Source organism: Ambystoma mexicanum, chromosome 13 (genome assembly GCF_040938575.1).
Source record: "Ambystoma mexicanum isolate Mex_15411 chromosome 13, UKY_AmexF1_1, whole genome shotgun sequence".
Lineage (NCBI taxonomy): Eukaryota > Metazoa > Chordata > Amphibia > Caudata > Ambystomatidae > Ambystoma > Ambystoma mexicanum.
The window spans coordinates 498,302,113-498,316,383 of NC_090938.1; the positions used below are offsets into that span (position 1 = coordinate 498,302,113).

The 14,271-nt window shown below is 45.7% G+C and overlaps 1 protein-coding gene across 3 annotated transcripts in view; it reads right to left on the minus strand.

Annotated features, from left to right (window-relative positions):
- Positions 1–3,307: 3,307 nt before the first annotated feature.
- Positions 3,308–14,271, minus strand: part of NSF (N-ethylmaleimide sensitive factor, vesicle fusing ATPase) — a 1,025,749-nt gene continuing 1,014,785 nt past the window's right edge. For all 3 annotated transcript variants that reach the window (XM_069634162.1, XM_069634161.1, XM_069634163.1), the window contains one exon: positions 3,308–5,640. In XM_069634162.1, the coding sequence (XP_069490263.1) occupies positions 5,616–5,640 (25 nt within the window). In that variant the 3' untranslated portion in view covers positions 3,308–5,615. The remainder of the gene's footprint in view (positions 5,641–14,271) is intronic.

Genomic DNA, 14,271 nt, shown 5'->3' on the forward strand with positions numbered 1-14,271 from the left:
GATTTCTGGCGCCATTTTCCTCGGCTGTTTTCCCTTGGTAAACAAACTCACAGCTTTTTTTAACGGACTGTTTCCCTCTTGCCCTTGATTGTTGTGACGCCTTGGAACCTGTTAACCTCAAGTTTAACGCGATACAGAACACTAGGAAAATCTGAACGAAACCTCTTTTCAAGTTTCTTTTCCCTCTTCTGGCTGCTAACTCCACTGGCTTTCTGAACCCTTCAACCTCACGTGTGTCACAAGCCCACAAAACACTTTTTTTCTGGATCTACCATCAATGCTGCTCTCTTCACCAAACAGTGCTCTACACATCGAAGTGACCGATTGAACGCTCACCTGATTTGGTGGTCACTGCTTGGATTGGATATTTTCACTTTGGGGACGCTTTGCTGAATTCTTTGGGGATTATTTTTGGACTCTAGTTGCGCCCTCGTGCCGTTCGGGTTAGGTGGATTATTGCACAGACTTTCTTCAACTGAGACTTCCTTCCTTCTTCACCTTGTCATCACTTTGCTGAACTCACATAGGCTGCGGGACTTCCTTTTGGCTCAGCAGGTAAGAGAGGGTAATTGCGGGCGGGCGATTGCTGCACTTTTGGTAACTCTGGCTGCTATCTTGAACCATCGTTCTTGCTTTGTTCCCTTAGCTCTGTTGTCGCTGCATCTGCCTTTTCACTCAAGCCCCTGGTCTGTTAGTTATATTTTATTTCTACAGGCTGCGCTCTTGGGGGTAAAGTCTTGTTAACATCGCGTTCAAGATATACCAGAGCAGAGGGGGGCTCCCAATGTGGATGCTGATTCTGTATCCTTTATAAGTCTGTATCCTTTTTCAAGTTGTGTTAAAGTGTGACAGGAAAACTACTAGCTGAACTCCATTCTGGTGCTTGTCCATTCATTTATACAATTAAACAGGAACGTAAAATGACATGTAGTATTAATGCCAAGACTTAAAAAACATGATTTCAGAGTTCTCTTTCAGTCTATGTTTTATGAAACAAGAGTACAAATGTAGTAATTAGGCAAGAAAAGGGAGCAGTGATTTGTATGTATATATTTTGAGATGTACAAGACTAATATATCAAACCTAGTTATTAAGTAACAGAGCACTGTACAAAACAAGATGGTAAATACAGGGAGAGAACACAGAGGAAAGCCATAGGATGGGAGAACAATTAATAGGGTTTATTCCCTTTGGCTATGTACAGAAATGTGGAGATCTACAGAGATCTGTGGGGAACCTGTGTACACAGGTTCATATTCCGACAGGGGATTTTCATACTTTCAGTACTGGGTTGAAATGGTACAATTTATGAGGACTATTTTTGCAAAAGATTAGGCCCAACACTGTACAATTCATTCTAGTAAACATGGAAAATTCCAATAGGTCATCAACAGTACGCGGGATATGCCTGCACTGCCACTCTAAAACACAAGTTGATGCCATTGCAAACAATATGTCATCATTGTCATTTTAAACTATTTGTGTGATGCTAAAGCCCTCAATATGTTGAAGAGCGATGTACGTGGAAGCCAGGCATGGCACATTGGTCATGTACCAGAATAACCTGCATGATTCCTGCAGGGAGAGGCAGCAATCCTGTGTTATGTTCTCTGTGATACTGCATTCTTTATTATGGGCAGAAGGGTGGCAGGTTGCAGCTCATTATGAATAAGTCACCCCTCCCTTCAACAATACTCTCTTTGCTATAAATGTAACAATTCATATATTGTCTGGTTAGGTTGTTATATTTGTGCACGTTTCAAGTCACTGCTATAAAACTCAATGTTGTTTTAGCCTTGTGATTGAATTTTTTTTTTTTGCACACAACCAACCGGTTCATATGGTTTCCACATGTTCATTTCTATTTTATCAATGATTTTGACATGAAATCTTAAGAGTGGTCAACAAAGTAGGCCTGGATTTACCTTTCCTCTGATGAATTATGTGACATGAAATGTAAACAATTTGCATGAATTGGGGATATGCTAAACTGGCAGTGGATTTGATTTGTTTGACAAAGAAGAACGTGGTACATGCAGATTTATTTTACAACCATATGACACATTGAAATACTCCTCAGACTGTTTTTGCAGATGCAGCCTCAAAAGAAACAGACCTACCCTTAAAGAGCTTTGTAGCCCATTCCCTGAGAGCTTTCGGTTCATGGCCATATAGATACAGCTTTGGCCAGTCTTGTGGTCAGCTCCCAAGCATCAAAGGCACTCCTGGTGGGGCTCTGACACTGACATTATGTCACTGCAGTGCTTCTAGGGCTTCAATCCTGAAGTCTTTGGGACAACGGGCATGGTGCAGCAAAAATTGAATCTCTGATGAGATATCTTTTGGATTACAGCGTCCAGAGCATGTAGAAAAAAGGCACTGAGACCCAGGGGTGTGGAATGCTCTATATAGACACTGAGCATGGTGTTCCCTCCAAAGCCATGGAGTTGACAATACCAGAGCATTGTTGCTGAGCTGCCCACTTCCTTATGTTTGCTAAAAAAAAATCTGCAATTCAACTAGTGCTGAGGAAAAAAGCTAAGATGAGGAATCTGTGGGAGGATGAAGCTCATTAGAAATCATTACTTAGAGGTACTGTTATAATTGTATTCAAAAGGCGGCTTGTATTACTTCTGCCTATGAGAATAGTCATCTTTTGCGATTTAGGTCACACTGACGAAAGATAGCGAAAGACTGCTTTCTGTGGGAGCTGGAAGTTGTTTAGCTTCTGCATGAAACGTACAACATCCTAGTTGGCTTGACATTAACAGCTAATAGCTACTTTTGACTCCCACTGTCAACTGGTGCCATGCAAACCTACAAATATGACATTAACTCTGTGTTTTTGAAACTGTGTATAAAAAGGCATTAAGACATCTAGGAACGATTTGCAGAAATGGCCATGTATAAAATGAACAAAGCATTATAGTGGGAATCTCGTGTGGAAGTTAGATTTGCTGCATACTATGTAATAGCTCCTCACTCTCCAGAGGTAGTATCTACTAGTACTGAATGATGTCCAACAAGGAGCTGGTTTGAGCTCCTGATCTTCACACCTTTCATTCAATCTCTGCTCACGACCATGAAAAAAATCTCTCCAAATGTTCATATTAATACAGTAAGTCAAAATGAACAAGCCCATTAATTTAAACCATGTACATATATACAATCATGATAAAACCATAGTGGATGTGGTTGTGATGCTGGAAGAACACAAGACCAGTATCAATTGTAACTCTGACGATACACACAGGAATGCATCTTTCCCACAGACCCATCAATCCAGTTAAACCAGTCCAAGCATTGGTTTCTTTTTTTTATTGCAACCATTCAGCGCCAGTAAACCAGATCATATTTATACATTTTTTCATAGTAGCTTTGGACCAAAAAACGATAAAACTGTTTACATTATTAAACTCGAGAGGTAAAATAATACAATGCTGTGTTGCCTCGTGTGAGAGTGTGTCACTTTTGTAGAATATGAAGGGAATTTGAAAAGGAAGAGACACAATTGGGAAAGAGTGCCAACCGCATAGCCACAAAATAATTACAACTCACATTACTCACAACATCAAAGTAAAATCCCTCCAAAAGAAACACAAGAGAGACTAAAACCATCGGTTCAACACATCACCTCAACATGCACAGCAAAAAATGGGGGCAAGTTTTGCTATTTGGGCTGATGGGACTAGGGGTGCAGGGCACCTGACATCCCATCAACCAATGGCTCTGGGTTTGTTGAGATGGCTTTAGTGCCCCTAGGGCGAGAGGTGACAGAGGCTCGGAAAGCAGAGGCTTGCATGAAAAGCATCACAGCAAATCAAGTGAGCCGGGTTGGCGATCAGTGAACATTCACACTTGGTCACTAGCAGCAAGGAATGAATTCCGTTCATCTGGGACACAGGTTCACGAGGGTTCACAGATGTGTGCAATGAGAAGTCAGAAGAAGATGTTGGAGTCACAAACGAGGGAGGGGGGGCGGAATCCTGCTGGCAATGTGAGATATTCTTCACATGATCTTGAGTTACAGCAAAATGTTGAGGTTGGTTCTCGAACCTATGTTACTCATACTTTCTTACCATGCCTCCCAGCGCTAACTTGTGAGTGCTAGTCACTTCACACTTAAATCCCCCATCTAACGTGAGAGTGGCAGTTCTAACATAAAAACCAATGTCTTTGCTGTGGGCTGATGAGTCAAGTTTGTTTCTGAGTCACCATGATAAGGGAGTAAAACCAACTTAATCACTGAAATCGAGAGAAAGATGGAACCAAAGAACTGTGGTTATCACTGAGGAAAGCCTGGTAGAAATAACATTAATATCACATACAGACTATACAACAGCAACAGCATGCTCCACAGAAACATAAGTAGGTACACCAGTAGGAACAAGAAACATCAGAAGAGTAATTAAAATAAATAGCACTGTTCCAATCCACCCATGTGACTTGAATACCATTAACAACGGACGATGGGAATGGAGGACAAGAGAAGAGCGAGCTGAAACCCGAATGTACAGAGTGATTAAAGAACTAGCCATACCATATCACCTATCATTTCACCAAAATCCGATGCTACAATACTGCGCCGGTGAAAGATCGTTCCTATATAGGTATTTATTGGCCCACAGTCCAGCCACATCTCTTTCCACTGGCTACTGAAAATATTGTGTTACCAACATGATATCCCCCTGATCTCACAATGCAACGCCATTCCATGCTCATGGTAAAACAATGTCCTCTAGCACGGTTATGCTATGAAGGACATATCCCTCACACACAACACATAACCTTAATGTTCAGCTATCACTTTAAAAGAATGTATTTATTTATTTGAAAGGACAACGAACAAACATATGCATTTTAAATATTTCTAGCTCCCTTTTTTTCTGCCTAGGTAACTGCCATGGGCACCTGCCCTAGAAAACAAACGAACCAGCTACATAACAATCACAGACACAAGGAGTACCAAGATTGCTACTCAGCTATCTAAAACTAATGGATGATTTCTCATCTGGAGGTGTGCAAACAAAAGAACCCCGGTGAAAGTACAGCAGCTTTCTTTTAAAAACTTCCATTGGGCGGGAATGTATATTGGCATTAGATACAATAGCATCAGGTAGGATGCACACTGGCAAGTGGGACTGCACGTTTTTGCATGCATGAGCCAATCAGACCCCTGTTGGACTAAGCCTGATTGGTCTTGTGAAGGTGTAAACGTGTGTCTGGTGGAGGAGAGGTGCACTATTAACCCTTCTAGAGAGGCATGTGTTCCACAAAGTCACCTGCGGGGCTGAGAATGTTCTCATCCTCCGTCCACCCAGACAGTAACCAAGTGAGAATATGCACTGCGAGATATGCAAGCAAAGAATTCTAGAGGAGACGGCATGTCGGATAACACCAGAATATTAAAGACGAGAGTAAAGGAGGGGATGGGCTATTGCACTAAACATGCACAAGTTCAAGTGCTGTTCAAGGTAGATGAGCATGTCACTTTGTCTTCTGTGGTGCGCCTGTGAGCAAAGACTCGCCCGCTTTCTTCACCTCAGGTCACCATCCCTTCTTGGGGTGGGGGGGAGGAATGGACCTTTCCAACAATCTCAGCACAGGCTCATCCTTCAGTCATCATAGACACGGCGACTCCTGAGGAAAAGGAAAAAGAAGAGCATTCTCAGGATTGGCAGTGTCTTCATGCTACATTTGGCTATTGGCACAATAGCATATCAGGAGAGAAAACGAATAAGAGTTACTTACCTTTAACTTCTGTTCTCAAGCATGAGCATCTTTCATAGCTTCACATGCTGTTGAATATTCCCGATCATCAGGCTGGGAATCCTCTAACAATGAGCAGTTTCAAAGAAATGCCAGAAACAGCACTCACGTTACTGCTCTTGGTCCTGCTTTGAGTCATTTATCCTTTAGCCAACAGGCAGGTCCCTTCCTTCGTTCCACCCCTGGAGGCCATGTTCAGATTCATATAGCACACAATAGTACAACGCTGAGCTGCATGTGGGGCAGAAGGGAGGGTCGCATGTGGACCTATGAAAGATAACAATGCTGGAGAAAAGGAGTTTCAGGTAAGTAACCGATTCCTTCTCCAGCATTGGATCTTTCACAGATTCCTATGCTGTTGAGTATATTAAAAAGATGTAAAGGGCAGAGGTACATGGCTAACCTGAGGAAAGTAGGCTTCAAGGGCCGTCTGACCAACCCTGGAGTCCTCCACAAAGTTCTTGTCAATGCAGTAAAATCTGATGAAGGTATGCAGAGACCTCTGCCAGTAGCTGCTCTGTAGAGGTCCTGCAGCCACATTTCTGACGTAGAGCAGTACTAGTCAATACTGCTCTTGAAGAACATACTTGTGGTCGACCAGGCCTGTTAGCCTGTTGATGGCAGAACGTGAAAGGAACCGAAAGTCATCTGGAGATTGAGGCCTTAGAGAGACCTCTGCCAGTAGCAGCAGAACCAAAGGCAAGGAGCAGTTGCGAAGATTTATTTTCAACATAGTATTTGAGCGCTCTCATGACATTCAAGGAGTGAAGTGAGCGTTCAGCAGGTGTCAGAGTTCTGAAGAAAACATGCAGGACCAAGGGTTTGTTCAGGTGAAGCGGTTGGCATTTAAGGCATAAACTGTGGATTGGTACTCGGGAGGACCCTGTCCTTGTGAAAAAATAGGTAGGGCAGCTGCAAGGAAAGCATCTGGAACTCATCAACTTTCTGGTTGAGGTGATGGCCACCAAAAGCACTGTTTTCCTGGAGGCAAACAATGCCAGTTTTATGCATCAGCTCGAATGCCCTCCCCCTACCTCCCATCAACTTCATGAAAATGACATTCAACTCCCAAGAAGGGGCAGGCTTTCGTATGGAGGGAAAAGTCTGAAAAGGTCCTGTCAAACTCCTTAATGACTCTGTGGGACCACAGAGAAGGCACCACACACATGAACATGTAGTGGGAAATGGCAGCCACATGGACTTTGATGGACAGGAAGGCAAGGCCCCTGATAGCCAAAGAGTAATTGTGGGAGAACCTGCTGTGGCTGGAACACAAGAGAGGAACTTCTTCAATTTTCTGTTGTAAAAGGAGATGGTGGAGGTGGCCCAGGGCATGTCGATGTGGCCAAATTCAAGGGATGTGGGCCCAGGCTCTGAGCTTGAGAGAATAGGCATTGTGGTGGTGAAACATCTCTTTTTTCTGAAGAGCAGTTTGTGCACAGATACAAAGGTCATTGGCGGAGCCCTGGAGAGAGTTAAAATCTCTGAGAACCAGAGCAGACTCCACCATGCTGGCGCCACAAGTATCAGTATGCACGGCCGCTGTTTGACTGTGTGGAGGACTCATGGAATGAGAGGAAACTGGAAAAGCACAAAGGAACCTTCCATTCCATGGAAACGTGAAAGTGTTGCCGATGCTGGCCTGCTGACGGAACCAGCTTGCGAACAAGTCACACTTCGAGCTGTCCTTTGAGGCGAGCTGGTCCATGTCAGTTTTTGCCCATGTCTGGAAAACAACATCCACTCGGTTCATAAGAAGCTTCCACTCATGGCAGGAGCAGAATTCCCTGCTGATGAAATCGGCCACTGAATTGTGTAAGGTGAAAGGGAGACAAACATTCTGTGGGCTTAAGCTTGTTTGTAGAGTGCCATATCCTCGGAGGATAGGATCGGAGATCTGATGCCCCCCTGTTTTCAGGTGTAGAACATTGTGGTAGTGGCACGTTGGCCTCCAGCTGAGGCAGAAAAGATTTGAGGGGCCCAGAACACTGGCATGCTTCAACACATTGCTATGCAACAATGTTTCTGTCGTTGACCAGAGGCCTCTGGCATGAAGACTAGCAGTGTGGAGTCCCCAGCCCTTCATGGAGGCATCAGTCGCTCGATACTGGATTGTGAGGGGTGCTCCGCTGGAAAGGTTGACAGTGTTCTCCCACCAAAGAGCATTATGGCATGTGCTGGTTAGATGGAGCTTTTTGTCTCAATGTCCCGACACCTGATCCCACGGGCATCTAGAAACGTCTGCAGGGGACGCAATGGAGGTCTTCAGTTGTGGATCACCGGAATGCATCATGCCCAAAAGGGACGATCATCCATACTGAGGAAACATTTTTGAGTGGCAAAGCTCAAACTTTGGACAGTATTGTGTGGACCCGGATGGCAGCCGGGGGTAGCAGTTGAAGTTGTGCCATCTTTGTTGGATCCCAGAGAAATCATTCCCTGAGACGGAATTATAGATAATGTTTTTGCAATTTACTGAGAAGCCCAATGATGTTAGAATTCCATGGTTTTCATGTGCCACACGTCCAGGTTGAGTATTGGGGCTCGGATATGCTAGCGATGCAAGTTGAGGGAGGATCCCGGATTTCCTGAGATGCTCATTATCGGAGACAAGGCCCTTCGTAAATACACTTGGGGCAGACTTGAGGCTGAAGAGGGGGGGGGGGGACCTTCAATTGGTAGTGGTGCCCTGCCACCATGAAGCCCAGCAACTTAAACTGACTGTGGGCAATGGGAACGTGGAAGCTAGCCGAGGATTTTATGCAGCCTACCATTTGTAATGGCAGGGAGCAGAGGAATTTGTTGAGGTAACAGGTTGAGGATGGGTCTCCATCAACATAACTATCGGACCAGGAAGTAGCGCCATTAGACAACTTGTTTACTTTGAAAACGAGAGACGCGCTCTAGAACATTTTTGGATAGGAGCGACTGCACCTCTAATTGAAGAGCATGGATATTTATTTCTGTTCTGCCGGCAGGGGAGAGTTGCTCGTAGTCTTTTGACAAACTCCAGGGTGTGGCGTTGAGTCACCATCGAAAGCATACATTTGTCCAATGTTATTTGCCTCCATCAATGTAGAAAAGATAACAGGTGCCCTCCCACTGTGGTGCTGAAATGGGAGGGTGGTGCTGAAATGGGAGGGAGGCGCTGGACAGGAGTCCAGCTTGCTTGGACTAGCCCTTGGGCTGAGAGAAGCCTGGTCATCTTTGTGCCCCTTAGTAAGACTGGAAACAAGCCTTGTACTGTTCACCCAACGTGTACAAGCCCTCCTTTAAGACTGTGATAAGTACAATGAGCGGTAGTCTCTGGCGGACCTCAGGATGCAATGTTGTTTGGAGCGAAAGGACTGAAAAGGACACCTTTGTTGCAGAGTACGGAGAGGTCTGGCAGTGTCTGTGTTCGGTGTGATAACTAGCAAGATAGGGAAGTGTCGAGTATGGGAAAGTCTTTAAATGATTGAAATGTATGTCGGAGACCGGGCACCACGTTCACTTGTTATTGTTTTTACAAATATTCAAAGCAAAAATCCAAAGCTCATGTGAGTAGGGTGCAGCCCACTAAAAAGTGCCTCCATGCGGGTTCTCAACAGTATAGACAAAAGAAAGTGGACCTAGGATAATAAGCCGTCGGTGTTGGCCGCACACCCTGAAAACAACTCCTTGGTTGTCAAGCTTAATTCATGTAATTAATGTTCGAAATACAAAGCCAGAAAAATTCCTTCAGTATTTCTTCTTTTTTTTTTAATCGAAAATAATAGTAGTTGCACATGAAAATGTCTGCCAATGCATTTCGGACCAAAAACAAGGTCCTTCATCAGGGCATTAACTTCATCTGATTAGAAAAATAAACATTTACCAACCCAACAATGTATGTTGTTACACCACAAAGTACACATTTAATGACTGTTCACACAAATTCATAAAGTGTAACACCCATAAGTATACCACATAGTCATAGCATACCAGTGTGTAAACGATATGGGCTTCCAAATGAGTCCATCAATTGTCATAATAAAAAGAATAAGTTGCCCACAAGACATACACAAACAAAACAACAATAATCAACATATAAAGAAAAAAAGGCACAAAAAGTCTAAGACATTGTACAACCCAGCACATTAATGATGGTGTGTGGCTGTGATCCCGTTAAGAAATACAAATCATTCTGTGTTACGTTATTTCTAAAATATACATCCACGAACGTGAACACCTTTGGGGCAGACTTCAAGCACCTTTGGGGCAGACTTCAAGCCAAATGGTAGGGCCTTGAACTGGTGGTGCTGGCCGTGCACTACGAAACAGACATTCTCGATGTTTCTTGTGAATGGGGACGTGGAAATTGGCATCCTCCATGTCCAACGACGTCAAAAAATCTCCCCTTTTGAGCTGGCCGAGCACGTGCTGCAATGTGATCCCGAATTTTTGGGATCTTAAGTATTTGTTCAGACGTTGCAGGTCCAGGATGGGTCTCCAGCCCCCTGTTTTCTTCCTGACTAGAAAGTATCTGGAATAGACTTTGGAGCCCCAGAGCCGTTGGGGAACTAGCTCTGTTGCGCCTTTCCGTAGCATGGTTCGTGTACCTCTTCCAGGAGCTGAGAGATGTGCTGCTCTTGACGGGGAACCAGTGGAATATGAGGACACCTGCGTTGGAACTCCAAAGTGTGCCCTTGGGCAGGAGTGTCCAGCACCCATCTGTCGGTTATCTTCCCCCACTCGCGGCCTCCCAATGGGGTGCACGAGTGGGGGCCGGCGTTTTGGCTGGTTCAGGCTTGCTTGGGTGCCAGCGCCCTACCCTGCAGGCGGCGGCAATGCTGCCATCTGCTACCGTAGGTCTGTGAGCAGCTCCTGTAGGCTTCTTGCATCGTGGAGTGGGGAAAGGGTTTCTCCACTGTCTAAGACGTGGAGAAACCCTTTGAGGACCTGCTTGATATTCCCCTGGAGGAGCGAAAAGACAAGTGGTGCTGCTGAAGAGTGCCATGGGAACTTGCCGTTTCAGTATCTGTTTTGATGGCCTAGAGGGACTCGTCGACCACCTTCCCAAACAGATTCTTGCCATTGAAGGGCATGTCCAGCATCTTCACTTGGACTTCCTGACAGAGGTTAGTGGCCTAAATCCATCCCTCTCGACGAAGGCAGACACCGTTCCCCATCTGCCGGAAGCCTGTGTCAGCGAGGTCCACCGCTACTGTGATGGCATGATCTGATGCCACTTCCCCCTTCCTGAAATAGGGTAACGGCTTCCATCTTCTTATCGTCGGGGAAGAACTGCAGGATCGGTCCTAGCTTGTACCACAACTCCGTCGTACTTGGCCAGGATCGCCAAGGGGTTGGCCGCCTTGATTGTGGACGCCGCTGCGTAGATCACTTTCTTCCCCTGGGTGTCCAGCCTTTTTCCCTTGCTGTCCGGAGGGACTGACGATGAGGCCGGGTTAGCCGACCATTTCCTCGCTGCAGCAGACATCACCGAGTGCGGTGATGGTTGCGACCTCAAGTCTTCGGATGCAGAGTCGGAATCTTATACTTCTTGTCCAGCCTATCCCGCTTGGCTGGAGCTGTGCAGGGGGGTTCTTCATGAGGACCAGGCCCTCCTCCCAAATATTGTCTAGAAGGGCACCACCATGATGGTCTTCCTTTTGGCGTCTCGCCTTTGATCCAAGAAACCCTCATTCTTGGTTTCCTCGGGCACCAGTTGGAATAGTTCAGAGGCCCTGGTGATTATGGAGTGGAACGATCCCACCTCATCCGGTAGGGAATCTCTGTGAGGAGGGTCCAAATGTGACGATTCATTGTCTGCTTCAACAAAGTCTTTGTCTTCATCCGTACTCGTGGCCGTATCCGTCTCGGTACCCGTCTCCGGGTCCGCTTGTGGAGTTGGGGCCCGACGTGGTGGAGGAGGTTGATATGGAGGCGTCAGATGACGCTTCCTCTTCTTAGGCAGAGCTGATCAGGAGCCTGGGGTACTCCGGATACCGGGGACATTCTCAGCTGGATCTCTGACACCAAGGTGTGGAGAGTTGAAATAATGTCAAAGGAAATGTCCCTCAGCTAAGAAGGTAAAGAAGGAAAACGAGGTCATTGTCCTTGTGGACTGTATGCATGGACTCTTGATCTTCGTTGTCTGTGGACGAAATATCCACAGGTTGAACAACCTGGGAGGACTGGTACGGGGCATCCTCGCCCCCCAACCCTCTTTTATCCTCACAGGAGGGATCTGAAACAGGACCTGGGCTGGTACCTTTATCTCTTCCGGAGTAATCTTTGCCAAAGCCTCTGCGGTTGTGTTGTATCATGGGGGCACGGACACCTTTGCCGCTGCGGGAGCCAACCTCGTAGGATCAACACCCGTAGCTGCTGTAGTAGTAGTAGACACTGACGAAGTAGTCGACAAGGACTTTGTCTGTGCCGGTTGAGTCTGCTTGGGCTGCGCGGCCGCCTTCTCCACTGTCCTCGGCTTATCAGATTTTTCATAGCTTAGCCGGGGTGGATGAATTCCTCTTCGAAGAGGAGCTCGATGGTAGGCTGGCTATGGAGGCAGAAGGTGATGCTGATTGCGCCCTATCTAACTTGGGACCTGCATCAGTGGCGGACCCGGCGGACTCTTGCGGATCTTTGCCTTATCTTGGACCCCCAAAGATGGTGTGACCTCAAAGGACTTATAAGACCGCTCTTTGGACCAGCCAGTCCTGGACGAGGCATGACCCTGCTCGGAGCACAGGGCAGAGGCCTTGTTCAATTTAAGCCATCCCACTAGCCTATTATGCCTGTCTTTCATCATTTTCTTAGAGAACCCTAGGCATATCGCGCACGCTACCTCCTTATGGTCCGGGTGTAGGCAGTAAAGGCATTGTGGGCGCTTGTCTTCCACAAACACATTCTGTAGCCCGCATTTGGTGCAGGGCCTGAAGAGGGACTTTCCCCTCTTCTTCCCATATGTCATGGTCGGAGGGCGTGAAGTAGGCCCAAAATGGCCTTTCTAGACACTTTGATGAATCTTCGCCTTGAGTGACGCAGAGCCTCACCGAGAACGGATCCCCGTTGCTGGCAGATGAGGAAAAGAGCACACAGGATAATTGGAACAAAAATGTAACTTTTCTTGTCGAGAGAGCAACTCAAGGACTCCCAACATTGAAGCGTGTGGTAAAAATCTTAAGATAGCTGCCAAAGGCAGGGCTTAGGGAGACGACCGTCATTGGAAGGGGGCAGTATGACCCAGAGGACAGTGATTGGTTTAGAGGAGAAATACAGTTTTTAAGTGAAGGTGAAACTGTTTTTCTTTTACAGAGGATTCCCAGCCTGACGACAGAGAATATTCATGAGCGTGCCAGACCCCAGGCTGGAGAACGGTAGCTTCCAGAGGATGTCAGTTAAAGCTGCAGTATGAAGATTCTTGGAAAAACGCTGACTACAGTGAGAACTTTACAGAGAACTCCCAACTCCAAACTTGCGGTAAAGAATCTGAGGGGTGGAGCCAAGGTACGCACTGCCTATTGGCTATAGGGTAAATGACCCAAAATAAGACAGAGTACCAAATTGAGTGCAGATTCTGGTATTTCTTGAAAATTGCTCATTGTTACTGAGGATTCCCAAACTGACAATGGGGAATATTCAGCAGCATGGGAATCTATGAAAGATCCAATGCTGTCGAAAAGATACTGTAACCCAGTATGATGCCAGCTAAGGTGAAATTGGCATTATAAGGTTCCATTAGCTATGCCACTCTGACACCTGCAGTTTCGAACTGGACGCGCTTGCACAATAAACAAAAGTAACTCCCAGTTGAAGTCTCAGTTGCGTAGTCTTCAAGTAATTACACATTTTTCAAAATCAAGATTACATTTTCAATGGGATTTACATAGAGGTTGAGAAATCAAGACAGCAACAAGAAAAAGGAAAACAAGGAAAATTGGGGTCCCTTTAGGGGTGGGGAGAAGACCAGTCTGGGGGAGCCTTCAGTATTCCCAGTTTGTGGAATTCACATTTTACAATTCTTATGAACTTTTTATGAATACATGCAAAATGAATAACAGGCACAGCTATCTTGCAAATTCAAGACACAAACAATGATATCGGGTAGTTACGTGTTTTTTCTTGGGCATGGATAAAGAGAGGGCAAAGGAATCGATCAAGGGGCCTTTAACAAAGCCCAGACACTTTGGGATTTGTACTGGTGAGACTAATGGACCGGTAGAGTGTCTCGTAAACACACAATAGATAATTTTCCCAGATCTTGCTAAAAAAAGATTTGGTTATGGAGCTTAACCTTTGTGCTGGTTTAGTAAGTTGTGCCAGATTCAATGTTTTCTTACTTTCAGTTGAAACACTCAAAAAGGATCTAGGATGTGGAGTGTGTCTTTTTGACAAAAGCAGCCTGTAGGACTAAAGATACAAAAGATTCCACAGTGAATTACTTCAGCCTACTCTATGCTCTCGTCGTCCACCAGAATCATGGGAGAATTTCAGGGCATACATGAAGTAGCTATTGCAAAAACAGCAGAAGACTGC